The sequence below is a fragment of the Pelodiscus sinensis genome, chromosome 9 (genome assembly GCF_049634645.1).
Source record: "Pelodiscus sinensis isolate JC-2024 chromosome 9, ASM4963464v1, whole genome shotgun sequence".
Lineage (NCBI taxonomy): Eukaryota > Metazoa > Chordata > Testudines > Trionychidae > Pelodiscus > Pelodiscus sinensis.
Window position 1 is genome coordinate 3,562,029 of NC_134719.1, and position 15,718 is coordinate 3,577,746.

Consider the following 15,718-nt stretch of genomic DNA (forward strand, 5'->3'; position numbering starts at 1 on the left):
TGAGGCTAAACGTGGAGAATCAAGCCCGTCACTCAGCGGCCACTGGCACACAGACCCTGGCATTTTCGGGGGGGGGGGGGGATAAACTCAGTACTAAAAGCACAACCCTGTTCCACAGCGCCTTGGGCAGCCACACCAGAAAGTGGCTGCTCTCGCTGGCGACTACAGAGAGAGCCCAGGGGATGCACAGGTCGCTCAGGAATGTTTCAATGTCCCTGGAGGTGCTGGGGCCATAAAACTTCTTGCCGTGCATCCAGAAAATGGCGTCCTCTCTCCAGCTCTTTACATCTTTTTTTTAAACAACTAGCAATATCATCCAAAGCCCAAGGTTTGGTGGTGATGGGGGACTTCAACTATCCAGATATATGTTGGGATAATAACACAGCGGGGCACAGACTATCCAATAAGTTCTTGGACTGCATTGGAGACAACTTTTTATTTCAGAAGGTTGAAAAAGCTACCGGGGGGAAGCTGTTCTAGATTTGATCCTAACAAATAGGGGGAACTGGTTGAGAATTTGAAAGTGGAAGGCAGCTTGGGTGAAAGTGATCATGAAATCATAGGCTACGTCTACACTGGCCCCTTTTACAAAAGGGGCATGCTAATTTTAAACTTCGTAATAGGGAAATCCGCGGGAGATTTAAATATCCCCCGCGGGATTTAAATAAACATGTCCGCCGCTTTTTTCCGGCTTGGGGAAAAGCCAGAAAAAAGCGTCTAGACTGGCCCGATCCTCCGGAATAAAGCCCTTTTCCGGAGGATCTCTTATTCCTACTTCAAAGTAGGAATAAGAGATCCTCCGGAAAAGGGCTTTATTCTGGAGGATCGGGCCAGTCTAGATGCTTTTTTCCAGCTTTTCCCCAAGCCGGAAAAAAGCGGCGGACATGTTTATTTAAATCCATAGAGTTCACAATTCTAAGGAAGGATAGAAGGGAGAACAGCAAAATAGAGACAATGGATTTCAGGAAGGCGGATTTTGGTAAGCTCAGAGAGCTGATAAGTAAGGTCCCATGGGAATCAAAACTGAGGGGGAAAACAGCTGAGAAGAGCTGGCAGTTTTTCAAAGGGACATTATTAACGGCCCAAAAGCAAGCTATTCCGCTGTGTCGGAAAGATAGAAAATATGGCAAAAGACCGCCTTGGCTTAACCACGAGATCTTGCATGATCTAAAAATAAAAAAGGAGCCCTATAAAAAATGGAAAGTAGGACAAATTACAAAGGATGGATATAGGCAAACAGCACAGGAATGCAGGGGCAAGATTAGAAAGGCAAAGGCACGGCACAAAATGAGCTCAAACTAGCTACGGGAATAAAAGGAAACAGGAAGACTTTTTATAAATACATTAGAAGCAAGAGGAAGACCAAGGACAGGGTAGGCCTGCTGGTCAGTGAGGAGGGAGAAACAGTGACAGGAAACTTGGAAATGGCAGAGATGCTTAATGACTTCTTTGTTTCGGTCTTCACCGAGAAGTCTGTAGGAATGCCTAACGTAGTGAATGCTAGTGGGAAGGGGGTAGGTTTAGAAGATAAAATAAGAAAAGAACAAGTTAAAAATCACCTAGAAAAGTTAGATGCCTGCAAGTCACCAGGGCCTGATGAAATGCATCCTAGAATACTCAAGGAGCTGATAGAGGAGGTATCTGAGCCTCTAGCTATCATCTTTGGAAAATCATGGGAGAGAGGAGAGATTCCAGAAGACTGGAAAAGGACAAATATAGTGCCCATTTACAAAAAGGGAAATAAGAACAACCCAGGAAACTACAGTTTAACTTCTGTGCCAGAGAAGATAATGGAGCAAGTAATTAAGGAAATCATCTGTAAACACTTGGAAGGTGGCAAGGTGATCGGGAACAGCCAGCATGGATTTGTAAAGAACAAATCATGTCAAACCAATCTGATAGCTTTCTTTGATAGGATAACGAGTCTTGTGGATAAGGGAGAAGTGGTGGATGTGGTATACCTAGACTTTAGTAAGGAATTTGATATGGTCTTGCATGATATTCTTATCAATAAAGTAGGCAAATACAACTTTGATGGGGCTACTATAAGGTGGGTGCATAACTGGCTGGATAACCGTACTCAGAGAGTAGTTATTAATGGTTCACAGTCCTGCTGGAAAGGTATAACAAGTGGGGTTCTTCAGGGGTCTGTTTTGGGACTGGCTCTGTTCAATATCTTCATTAATGATTTAGATATTGGCATAGAAAGTACGCTTATTAAGTTTGCAGATGATACCACGCTGGGAGGGGTTGCAACTAATCTGGAGGATCGGGTCATAATTCAAAATGATCTGGACAAATTGGAGAAATGGTCTGAGGTAAACAGGATGAAGTTTAATAAAGACAAATGCAAAGTGCTCCACTTAGGAAGGAACAATCAGTTTCACACACAGAGAATGGGAAGTGACTGTCTAGGAAGGAGTACGGCAGAAAGGGATCTAGGGGTTATAGTGGACCACAAGTTGAATATGAGTCAGCAGTGTGATGCTGTTGCAAAAAAAGCAAACATGATTCTGGGATGCATTAACAGGTGTGTTGTGAGCAAGACACGAGAAGTCATTCTTCCGCTCTACTTTGCGCTGGTTAGGCCTCAGTTGGAGTATTGTGTCCAGTTCTGGGCACCGCATTTCAAGAAAGTTATGGAGAAATTGGAGAGGGTCCAGAGAAGAGCAACAAGAATGATTAAAGGGCTAGAGAACATGACTTATGAAGGAAGGCTGAAAAAATTGGGTTTGTTTAGTTTAGAAAAGAGAAGATTGAGGGGAGACTTGATAGCAGTTTTCAGGTATCTAAAAGGGTGTCATAAGGAGGAGGGAGAAAACGTGTTCATCTTGGCCTCTGAGGATAGAACAAGAAGCAATGGGCTTAAACTGCAGCAAGGGAGGTTTAGGTTGGACATTAGGAAAAAGTTCCTAACTGTCAGGGTGGTCAAACACTGGAATAAACTGCCCAGGGAGGTTGTGGAATTTCCTTCTGTGGAGATATTTAAGAGTAGGTTAGATAAATGTCTATCAGGGATGGTCTAGACAGAGCTTGGTCCTGCTGTGAGGGCAGGGGACTGGACTCGATGACCTCTCGAGGTCCCTTCCAGTCCTAGTATTCTATGATTCTATCTGATCTTCACACTCAGCATCCCCTTGCAAAACAAAAGCGCTCAGATCAAGTTTTGGCCCATGTTAGGTCTCAAGAAAAGGCAACAGAGGTCACATGACACCTTCCAGTGGACTCTATAGGATAGGATACATCTGCTGTCAAAGCCAGGCATTGGCTGTTGGTACAAATGCCACAGGCCAAGAACTTTGATGAGAGAGTCCATCGGTGACAAATGCCAGGCGCTTACTGAAATCAGGGCACTTACTGAAGGATGTAGGCTCCTCTCATACAAAATCTTGACACACAGAGTTATCCCCCATGTCCTCGCTAAATTCCAAGCTGCCCTTCAATTCCCTCTGCTATTTCAGTTCAATTCCCTCTGCTTCTTAATGTCATGACCTCCATGGTTGGACAACACCCCAGTGTCTCATTAAACACCTGGGCTACGTCTAGACTGGCATGATTTTCCGGAAATGTTTTTAACGGAAAAGTTTTCCGTTAAAAGCATTTTCGGAAAAGAGTGTCTAGATTGGCACGGACACTTTTCCGCAAAAGCACTTTTTGCAGAAGAGCATTCGCGCCAATCTAGACGCGCTTTTGCACAAAAAAGACCCTATCGCCATTTTCGCCATCGGGGCTTTTTTGCGCAAAACAAATCTCAGCTGTCTACACTGGCCCTTTTGCGCAAAAGTTTTGCACAAAATGGACTTTTGCCCGAATAGGAGCAACATAGTATTTCCACAAAAAGCACTGATTTCTTACAGTAGAAAGTCAGTGCTTTTGCAGAAATTCAAGCGGTCAGTATAGACAACTGGCAAGTTTTTCCGGAAAAGCGGCTGATTTTCCGGAAAAACTGGCCAGTCTAGACATAGCCCTGCTGCGTTCCGCCCCAGAGAAAGCTGCATTTCTGTGGTGGCTTATTAACATTAACATTACTATTACTATTAATATCAATATTAACATGAACATTAATATCAATATTAAGACCAATGTCAAGATTAACATTAATATTAATACTGGTATTAATATCAACATCAATATTAACATGAACATTAATATCAATATTAAGACCAATGTCAAGATTAACATTAATATTAATACTGGTATTAATATCAACATTAATATTAATATTGTGAACATGAACATTAATATTGATATTAATTTTAAGTGGATCCTTACTCTATATCCTGTGCCTCTCCAACGGAGATGTTGCAAGACTTAACTAGTGTCTGAAAGGCACTTAAAGATCCCTGGATGAAGAACACTGTAGAATAGCAAAGTGTTATTTGTAATGAATAATGAATAATAGGGGTTTTAATGAGCCAAATAGTCAAGCTCCTTATTTATCTCTATTGTCTTGACTTTCAGTACACTCCTGCATGCAGGAATAATAAGCAGCATTATGTAAATATGTATTATTTTCCTGCATGGCGAGAGACCAGCCTGGACATACTTGAAGATGCACTAAGTTAGTGTTTCAAAAGTAGCTGCCCTTTGGAGAAGAGAGCATGAAATACCCATCAGCTGAATACCCTGGCATGGCAGCTGAACACCCTGGCATGTAATCTCAGTGCTGTTCTCACTTTTATAAGTAAAATCTTCCCTGGACGTTTTCTTGAGCAACTGAAAAAAAAGCCCTTTTGAATTAAGCAGGTTTGCATTTTACACACACTATGAATGGAGCTTTCTTAGGCCTGGTCTACATGAGGGAGTTATTTCGAAACACCCCCCCCCCCCCCCGATTTCGAAATAATAAGCGGAGCGTCCACACGACCAAGCCCATTATTTTGAAATAACGGGCTGGTTATTTCGAAATCGATATTTCTTGGGGGAATAATGCTTATTTTGAAATCGTTATTTTGGGAGTTATTGTTTTGAAACACGTTATTTCGAAATACTTTCCTAGTGTAGACATGGCCCTTAGAGAGCTCATTTCACTGCCCCATTAACCCTCCTACACATGCCTGGGAAGGTAAGATTTCCTTCCACCCAAAATCATTTAGCTGTGCCTGGCAGGGAATTTCCTCAGGCAAATTTTCAACACCCCCCCCCAATCTCTCTATTCTTAACCCGATCCCTCCCACATCCTTCCCCAGATCTGTATGTCGAGCTCCGCACAGAAGGAGCTCAGCAGGAAGGAAATCCCACCCTCCCACGCATTCACGTGTACACACACACACGTCACCCAGATACACACAAATATAATCAATTCACACACAGAGACATTGTACATTTCACCTTTTTACACACACTTCCCCGTTGTTATTCCACATGGTCACCCACACAAATATCATATGTATGTTACATTCATGTGTGTATGTATCGGGGGCTGTTCTCAAAGTCCTTAGAAATAGTGAATTCTTGAAATCCCATTAAGATCTTAGACTCCCTGGTACCATGATCCCCAGGTTAATTATGGGCGGTATCAACATTATTTCCTGTAATCAGAAGGCACAGAGCACAAGGAAGCTGTGCTGTGTACATACACGTCCTGTGGGCAAACACACACAGCCCCATACTTAGTAACTCAGGCGGCCTAGTCAGTTATGTATATTACTTTACATCTAAAAGGCCGCCCTACACAAATATTAACTAACCAAATTTCACATCACTCCCAGCGTGGGAAGGAAATTGCTGTATATTAGTTCCCATATCACGTGTGAGGAAACTGAGGTAAGGAGCTGTGCTCTGTCTGAAAAGAGTCCACAAAGTGACTCGATGAATTTCAAGGAGAAAGTAAAGAAGGAGGCGCTTTTTACTCCTCCGAACACAAGCACTAAGGGGGTCAACAAATGAAATTAGTAAGCAGCAGCATTAAAACAAACAAAAGGAAATGTATTTTTTCCAGACAAATCACGATCAACCTGTGGAACTCCTTGCCAGAGGATGTCGTGAAGGCCAAGACTAACAGGAGTAAAAAAAGAACTAAATAAAGACATGGAGGATAGGACCGCCGTGGTATTAGCCATGATGGGCTGGAATGGTGTCCCTGGCTTCTTTTTGTCAGAAGCTGAGAATGGGTAGCATGGGAGGGAATCACTTGATGATTCCCGGTTCTGTTCATTTCCTCTGGGGCATCAGGCATTGGCCACTGTTGGAAGACAGGACATTGGGCTAGATGGACCTTTGGTCTGACTCAGTAGGACCATTCTGATGTTCTTATAATTGCTGTCAGACGTGGGATTAGAAAGCAGGAGTTCCTGACTCCCTGGGCCTTGCTCAAACCACTAGACTCTACTGCCCCTCAGAAGGGAGCCACACTATGTCCTGAGGATGGATGGATGGGATACCACCTCATGCCACACCATGACAACCCCTCAGGAGGACATAACAGGTGTCCCCCTTCATCTCAGTGGAGTTGTACAGTCTGACACAAAGCAGAATTACCAGAAATTAGTGTATATAACCCACAGGTTATACACATTTTTACATGTCCGCAGGGGTATGCAAGTTTATTTTTACCCATTAGAATTGGGTCAGCTCTGCTCCGTTGCAGGGAGGGCCTGATACGCTTCCAGCACACCTGCACTGTGCTCTCCGTTCCCCTGCCCGGAGGAGGGTGGGTTGCAACTGGCTGCAGCTGCACGAGCCTGGGCATGAATGTGGCTCTCCTCCCGCAGGCTGGCCAGCTTGCCTGCGCTGCACTCTCCGTTCCCCCCTGGTATGTGCAATTACCATGAATTAGCCTATAGAACCCGCCGGTTATACACGTCCGGGGGTAATCTACTTTTTTTTTTTTTACACAGCACAAAAACCCGGCAGGTTATACACGAGTGCGGGTTATACACGCTAAAACACGGTAGTTCAGTAACATACAGACCTAGAGTCAACAAAGGCAACAGGGCCCAGGCATGCCCAGGATCAGTGGCTCACGGTGTTACCATGGGCTCCCTCGGGGTCTTTCACTTACTTCACGGACAATGTCTATTGCTCTCATCCGCCCTGCCTCTCACAGGGTTAAAGACTCATCAACACAAAGGCAAGAACAAAGGAGAGTGAGGCTGGATACATGGAGACCCGTTCTAGCTACAAGGACAGTTACGCATGGGAACAAGTGCCCAGGCATGTGGTGATCATCACTGGTGGGTTTTGGGTTTTTTAACATCGGGCAGAGATGGTCTAACAGAGTGCGGCTCATCGGGGTTCTATGGGTGGCCTGTGAAACGTTTCGTGGACGGTTGCCCACATGCAGGAGTGGCACATTCTGCTGCGTTCTGTCCGTGTAGGGTTTTTCCCCTGTCGGGACGCCAGTGCACTCCTGCGACCCATTCATTAGCTTAGGTTCCCCATGGCTGGTGTAGATATACAGGTGGTCCCCGAGTTACGAACACATCAATTTACGACTGTTCGTCCTGACGACCAACCTCCCATTAAGCGCGTCCCTGAGTTATGAACGCGATCCGCGCTTACGAACAGCGCAGTCACATTTAAATGAATGGGGTCCGACTTACAAACAGATCGAGTAACGACCACGTGCTTGCTATGTAACTCATTCGTAAATCGGGGAGTGTCTGTACTTCTACCTCACTTTGGGTGGCTGGGCTAGGGAACCTCGAGGGCCCTTCGAACCCTAGATTTCCAGGATTTGGTGATTCATCTGCTACTTGCATCCAGCACCTGGTTTCAACGCGTGACTCCATCTGTACCAGCCTCAGCACATGGTTTGGGGGGAAAACAGTTGCTTAACCAGGAGCACCACACAATGGTTTTAAAATCAGGGGTGACTCGGACACACCTGATCTCTTCTGGATGTTTGCTCCCTCACGACTTTCCAATGGGAAATGAACAAAACCGTTGCCGAGCACGCAAAGGAAAGACATGGATCTAGCCATAGAGATGCCGTTGACCCTTCTTGGACAGTAAAAGATTGATGGAGAACTTCCTGTGGCCGAGGGAAAGGATTGAAATGGCAGAGTTCTCAGGAAGGATACAAGAGCCAGGGTCCGTATTTTAATGTGCCCCTCTTTTCCAGATTCCACATTTCAAAGTACATACAAATTAACATCAGCAAGTCCAACTGGAACCCCGTGAAAATCTCCTCGTCGTCTACGGGCCGAGGAGAAGACACAGTTTTACAAATGATTCATTCACAGCCAGTCACGGAGGCGGACAGATGGACGCGGACAATTGAAAAGCGAAATGCATCAGAAGAACACGGCAGCCCCATCCCCACAAACAACGTGTCTACGCAAACAACGTCACAGCTTGCTAGGGAATCCAGCATCTAGATAAGGCCTAGTCATTGGTCAGAAAAATACAGGCCCTCAATGTGAAGATACCATTGTCTCTCGGTTACCTTATCCCCTTCCCCTGCTATTTGTTGCATTTACCTTCTCGTCTTATGCCTACATTGTAAAGGTAATTTTACCTCGGAGCAGGGACCATTTTTTGCATTACTTGTGTGTACAGCTCCGAGCACCCTGATTCTTGGTTATGGTTTCTAGGCACTACCGAGTGAACTTCTCTAGGCCAGCACGCTCTGGTCTGGCAACATCCGTGGTCCAGTATGATTTTATTTATCCAGATGGCCACTTATTATGGGTGTGGCCATGCTTCCCGCAGTCCCATGAAGTTTGTTTACAGCCACCAGTCCTGGCTCTGTGTTCTATGCTGTTATTTAGCTCTGATTTGCCCCTCGATGTCTTTTAAGAGCCCAGCAAGCAGTGGAAGTATTGGTGACGCTGCTAGACAATATTGACCTTCTGCGGTTTGGAAAATTCTCTAGTTCGGCACCAGTCAAGTCCTGAGGTGCCGGACGAGAGACGTTCAACCTGTATGGCAATATGAACAAATAAGGGAAAAAACGTAAGCCGCTTGTGCCCCCGTTAATATCCATGGGAGTTTTGCCACTCACTTCCACGGGATTACTAGCAGGCCCTAAGTGGCGCCTGCTGATCTTGATCCAAAATACACCCTCCAGTGAAATCATTCATTTTTTTGAAAATGGGAAGAGGGAGAAGTAATTTACTGGCTGATTTTGTAGTTTGTCTGCCCCAAATATCTGGGGCAAACGATCCCAATAACTATGTTGATCTGAACACCCCATCAATACAGTGAGGCCCAAGGGTGATGTTCCAAGAAGATGTGGGAGTTTGGGAGGTGAGTATTTTGCCTTAGTAAAAGTACCAACAGGGCAGCTACCCAGACTGATGGCTTTTCTTAGCTCCCTCTGTCAGATCTCAGGCTATGTCTAGACTGCAGGCTTCTTTCAGAAGAAGCTTTTCCGGAAGAGAGCAGCCAAAGCGCATCGGAAAAGCAATGTGCTTTTTTGAAAGATAGTGCCCACCTTCGTTGGATGCTGTCTCGCATTTCAGTTCTGATCGCTATGGATGGAGTGGCCACTAGGACACCGGTGCTTTTTGCCGGAGGCCTCTTCTTTCGAAAAAAAAAAAAAACCCTCTTCCCTGTCCACACATGCCTTTTTCCGACAGAGCTCGTTTGGAAAAGGCGTTCTTCCTTGTAGAAAGAGGTTTACCGCTGTCGGGAAAAATCCCTGCGTTCTTTCAACTTTCTATCGTGAGAACGCAATGACAGTGTGGACGTAAGTGTCGTTCCGGAAAAACTCTGCAGTGTAGACCTACGCTCCGGTGCCAAAGGGGAGTTTGCTGTCGGAGAGATTCATAAAATCAAGGGGCTGCCGGAGATTTTACCCAGGATGCTAACTCCAGGCTTGAGCTGCCAAGCCACAGGCAGACTCAAACGTTCCCAGAGCGCAGGAGTGTTTGGATCCATCCATCTTTCTGTCGGGAGTGCTTTCCCTAGCCCCCGTGCCTGTAACATCTGAACACTTTCCCATCTTCAGTGGGTCACATAGGGCCAGAGTCAGGCAAGCCCCGGACAGAGCCGATCCACTTGCTCGGCCTGGTGGGGGAGGGAACAGCTTCACACCCTGCCCCTCCCCTGCCTCCAGGCTGGTGCAGGAAACCGCTGCTTGGGGGCTTTTACCCCACAAAATCTACTACCCCGGGCCCCACTAGGCTCTGTTGCACAGGGGGCACGTGGGGGAGTGTGAGGGACCATATCAGGGAGGTGAGGGGTGTTTGTTTTGCTTCATTTCTGTGCAGCCCCTGACTGATTTTTCTGTGGGTCTGTGGCCCCCGACCCAAAAAAGGTTCCCTGCCCCTGCCCTTTACCGTACGTCAGAAGAAAGCAGGCTGCTCAGGGTGGCCTTGAGATTCACGGGGCCGCACACCCTGCTATTAACCTGGCGCCCCTATGCCCGATGGCAGCTGCGGGTGGAGGACGATTTTTTAGAGGTATCATTTTATAATCTTCAGCAACACACTCATGAAATATTTTTTGACGGCTAATAGCTCCGGCCGGCTTTGGCACTTTTAAATTAACGAGAGCCTGTCTGGAGGAAGCAGAGCCACAGAACGGGGACAGGAAGATGTGTGGGAGGGTGGACTTTAAGACCCAGGGGTGCCCCAAATTGTCAGGTGCTGCACATGGGTAAGGACGTCTTTGCGGGCACATCGACACGACAAAGTTACTTCGAAATAACCAGGCGCACGTCCACGCTACCCAGCCCGTTCTTCTGACGTGAAAGGCTTGTTCTTTTGAAATAATAACTCCCAAAAGAACGATTTCGAAATAACGCCCTCGTGGAGACCTGGCCAGAGGTTGCTGTTGGTACCCCAGCTCTGCTTCTCTACCTGCTACAAGGTATGTCCTAGTCCCAAATCCAGAAAGCCCTGAGCATCGAGAGACAGGTAGAATCCTTTCATTCAGCGCCGCATGCAACATGGACACCACTTCCTCCTTTCCCCGGGTTCAAGTTCCCCTCCAGCAAATATTCTTTGCCCCGCCAAGGCCTCCAATGCCTTACCACGCAGGGAACCATATTGCCCCTGCTAAGGGAACTTATTCCCCCCTTATTGTACACACACACCTCACAACAACATACGTGGGCTTCATAATCACTTAAAGGGAGAAGATGCTGATCCCCTTGGGGGCTTTCTAGATGAGTTGACCAATCTGCTGGCAAGTAGGGCTGGCTGGAGAAACCAGAACCCAGACATAGCCCAGAGAATAACCCGTAATGGTGGTCATGGCACCTGCTTGGGATATGGGAAACCCAGTTTCAAGTCCCAAAATCAGAGATTTAAACTTGGATCCCCCGTGTCCCAGATGAGGGCAATTCTGGTCCGTTCCTCATCAGGAATTCCCTCTCTGGCCTGAGAAACCCTCCTTACGACATTTCAATTGAAACCGATTCACTGAAAAATTCCCACCCAGCTCCAAGGAGAACGACATTAAGGGTTCCCCCACCCCCCACCATCTCTGAATAGACGTGTGCAATCCAGGCTCAACGCTCCCCCCAAAGCGGGCTCATCAGGTGCATCATCTGATCTCGCTCCATTTCTACTGCTCAGTGCAACCTCTTTTCCATTTCCACTAGGCCTATGGGCTGCCCCTTTCACAAGGCCTGACCTAACCAATCACCTGCAGTCTCTATATTCGCAGCTACGGCTGACCTTCCACCTTCCACGTATTGGCCACTTATTATGGGTGTGGCCAAGTTTCCCGCAGTCCCATGAAGTTTGTTTGCAGCCACCAGTCCTGGCTCTGTGTTCTATGCTGTTATTTACCTCTGATTTGCCCCTCAACGTCTTCTAAGAGCCCAGCAAGCAGTGGAAGTGTTGGTGATGCTGCTAGACAATATGTGAGACAGCAGGACTGAAACCCAAATCTGAACTACGCAGGAGAAAAAAAATCATTCTTCCTCAAACTACCAAAAGCCCAGTCCCAAAGCACTGTGATTTCCCAGCGACTGGGCAGGCTCAATTTCTAATTACTGCATTGTCATTTGTATTATGTTATATAAAGAAAGGCCTGCAATTTGCCTGCGCTGAAGTCTAATCACCGTGTTACTTGTGTAAAAAATTCACTCGAGAAATTAATTAATCAAAAAAACCCCTCTGATTTCCCAGCTGCTGGGCAATATCGATTCCTCGTTACAGTGTTATTCCCCAACACATGAAATAAATGCACCCGTTCCAGAAAGAAGCTGGACTTGCCTACCACCATTTCCAATTCCCGTGTCATCCCTCTCCTTTCTTAACAGGTTTTTAAGAGGCCAATGCTCTGGCGGGCCACACAAAAGTGGATTTCATAGGTTTGCTGCCTCCTAACGGCTGTAGCCATCTGATCACGGCCACGCCCATCGGCAGCGCCCACCAGGCTGCTAATAACCACTCTCCATGACTCAGGATGTGATAAAGTCTCTGGGCAAGTTCAGCTGGATGGACTCCCCTCCAGCTGTATACTTGGCCGCGGGCCCATTGCCGTCCATCGTGAAGAGTTTGCAGGTCTTGTTGGTCTCGTGGACGGGCGTGGACTTTTTGGAGGACACCGGAGAGTTGGTTGGGCTCAGCTGCACGGCCGTGGTGTCCTGCACCGTGTGTTCGCTGGTTTCGATCTCGAAGGCCGTGTGGCCCGGTTTAATGAGCCCCATGTTGGAGCCCGGCTTGGATTTCCTCGCCCCGTGGGCGGGCGGCCTCCGGCTGCAGATACAGCAGGCCCCAAAGAACGTGAACGCCACCACCAGCAGGATGGGCCCTATGATGATGGGCGGGTTGTTCACGGGGAGGAAGGTCCCAAACGCGAAGGCTCCCACCAGGGTGATGTTGATCCCAGCTAACATGATGCAAAGTCCACAGGCGCAGCAGAGCGCGGGAGATGGAAGCCCCTGAGGCCTGGTCTTTTTCTGGCTAGGTTTCTGGGACAAAGAGGTGCTGCTTTTTTCACTGAACATGTTGATCCCCGTCGCCCAAGAGACCTCGCGCCTTACTGGGCACACATGGCTATGGCGAGACGATTGCTGGGCTTGAGGTGCCTTGAATTTCCTGTAGGAGGAGGAAAGGAAGAAAGAAAAAGGAATTGCCAGCTCGTTATGCGCAGAGACCTTCTGGGAGAGCAAAGGGGGTGACCAAGGAGCTACGTGGGGGAGACTTGAAACTTGCAGCAAGCTTGTTAAATGAGCCAACCTGAGACACCGGGCATGGGGAAGGAACCGCACACAGCTGGTGTTCCTTCTAACACAGCTGAAGCTGCTCTTGTAGAGGGAGTCAGCTTTGAACAAGGCAGCTGCCAGCCAAACCCCAGAGCAGGTCAATTCCTAAAAACAGCCACATGGACTCTTTGCGGGGCCCCTTTTTGCTCAGAGGTCAATTCAGACTCGGGAACAGGGACTTGGAGTTTTGCTTTTACAGTTAATTTGTCTGAAAGGGGGTGAGGGGTGGAACAGCTTTCATCTGAGGAGAAATTAAAAAGCCGGGGATGTTTCAGCTTGGAAAAGAGACGGTGAAGGAGGAGGGGATATGACAGAGGTCTTTAAAATCATGACTGGCATGGAAAAAGTAGATAAGGGAGTGTTATTTACCCCTTCCCGCAACACAAGAACGAGGAGGGTCACTCAATTCAATTAATAGGCAGTAGGTTTAAAACAAGCATAAGGATTTCTTCACATGCCACATGGCCAACCTGTGGAACTCATTGCCAGGGGATGTTGTAAAGGCCAAAAGTCTAAATGGGTGCAAAATAAGAGTAGGTCCCTGAAGGATAAGAAAGAGCTACTGATGAACCTAAGATGGTCACGGATCCAACGCCATGTTATGGGTGTCCTAACCCTCTAACTGCCAGGGAGACATCACTTGATAATTGCCCTGTTATAGACATTCCCTTTCTAGCACCAGGCACTGGCTACTGTTGGAAAACAGGACACTAGGATCCTGCGGATAGCACTGGGAATTAGCTTGGAAGCAGGACACCTCCCTCTGTCAAGTGTCCTTCCGTGTCCTCACGTCACTCTCGGACTACAGGATCCTCATCAGGATGCTGCCTTCCGGCAGTGCCCACTCCAGGAGTGGGTGTTCCAGGAGTGGTGTTTATCAGTCTCTGTGCTCTGGGGTTCTTCCCTCCCAGGGAACCCGCAATTTCCTTAAACCCACCTGTCACGTTACTGGAGTTTAAGGGGATCAGACAGATCACTGCTGCACCCGGGGTGGGGGGAGGTTGCCCCAAAGTATGTACAAAGGGGGCCATGTGAGGTGTCAAATGAAAGCTTATGTTCTACTGATTTTGTATGTGCTATTTGTGTACTTGTAGAATATCTGTATGTGGAGTTATAAAAATGGACTTTGTGCTTATGCTGGACGATCCTCTGTCTGAGACAGAGCAATGGGAAGGAATGTCCAGTCAGTGACTATGCTAGTTAGCAAGGCTCCAGGAACAAGGCTCTCAGAGAGCCCAATACACCTGAGGAATGCCTCTGGATACCTACAAACCAGCCAGAGCATAGTGGCTGCCAGCATGTGAAACAGAGGTAGGTCACTCGACCATGAGACCTGCTCTAGCCAGGAGGACACCAGGAGGGATATAAAATGCCATGAGGCCAACTCCATCTGGTGTCCAATTCTGCTCCTGATCCCAGATGCAGCCTGGTGAGGGACAAAGAGCCAGGAAGAACCGTGGATCTATCCTGACATAGGATGTACACCAGAGACTTTTAAGAGAGCAGTTCGTAACATCTCTGCTGAGAGCCTGTTTCGAGAACTTGGCGATTCGATGCATGTAATGTATTCTCCTTAACAACCGTACTCTCATGCTTTTCTTTCTTTTATTAATAAACCTTTAGGCTGTGTCTAGACTAGCAAGTGTTTCTGCAAAAGCGGCCGCTTTTGTGGAAAAATTTGCCAGCAGTCTACACTGGCCGCTTGATTTTGCTCAAAAGCACTGACTTCCTACTGTCTGAAATCAGTGCTTCTTGCGCAAATACTATGCTGCTCCCGTTTGGGCAAAAGCCCTTTTCCGGAAATGCTTTTGCGCAAAAGGGCCAGTGTAGACAGCTGAAAACTGTTTTGCGCAAAAAAGCCCCGATGGTGAAAATCGGGGCTTTCTTGTGCAAAACTGCGTCTAGATTGGCTCGGATGCTTTTCCACAAAAAGTGCTTTTGCGGAAAAGCGTCCGTGCCAATCTAGACGCTCTCTTCTGTAAATGCTTTTAACGGAAAAACTTTTCCGTTAAAAGCATTTGTGGAAAAGCATGCCAGTCTAGACGTAGCCATAGATTTTAGATTCTAAAGGATTGGCCCAGCGTGCTCTTGTGGGTAAGATCCAAAGTGTAAATTGACTGGGAACTGTGGCTGGTCTTTCAGGACCAGAAGAACCCATTCAGGGTAGGTGAGATTGGGTTCTATAACCCCTCACCTGTGTGTTAGGCCCAGGGCTGATTGTGGCACAGGGAGAACTGGGGTATCCGAGGCTGTAAGGAGCCCAGGTTTGGAGCAATTTGCCCTAAGCGGACTCCCACAGCGGTGCCCAGACCCGGCCCGGTCCATCACACCACCTTGCCTCAGCGACCCACAGCCAGTCTTCATCTAGCCCCTCCCTCAGGGGCAAACTGCAGCCTGACATGGCCACTCAGCTTTGGCCAGGGTGTGGACCTGCTGCCTTTGCCTATCCTGGCTGCCTCCCCGCCTCCCTAGAATCCTGAGGCCTTGCTTCAAGCCCTGCAGCCTGGGAGTGAGGTCAGACCAGAGCTCCCCAGCCCTGCCTGCCTTTCCCCAACCCTGCTCTGTCTCAGGAAGCCCCCAGCTTCTCTGGCAGCCAGGCCCCTCCTGCTC

General features: G+C 47.6%; 1 protein-coding gene across 1 annotated transcript; it reads right to left on the reverse strand.

The window, feature by feature from the left end:
• Positions 1 to 11,429: 11,429 nt before the first annotated feature.
• Positions 11,430 to 12,919, reverse strand: TMEM275 (transmembrane protein 275). The gene has a single exon (XM_075937122.1). The coding sequence runs from the start codon at positions 12,848 to 12,850 to the stop codon at positions 12,302 to 12,304; it is 549 nt and encodes a 182-aa protein (XP_075793237.1). The 5' UTR covers positions 12,851 to 12,919; the 3' UTR covers positions 11,430 to 12,301.
• Between the last annotated feature and the right edge of the window lie 2,799 nt (positions 12,920 to 15,718).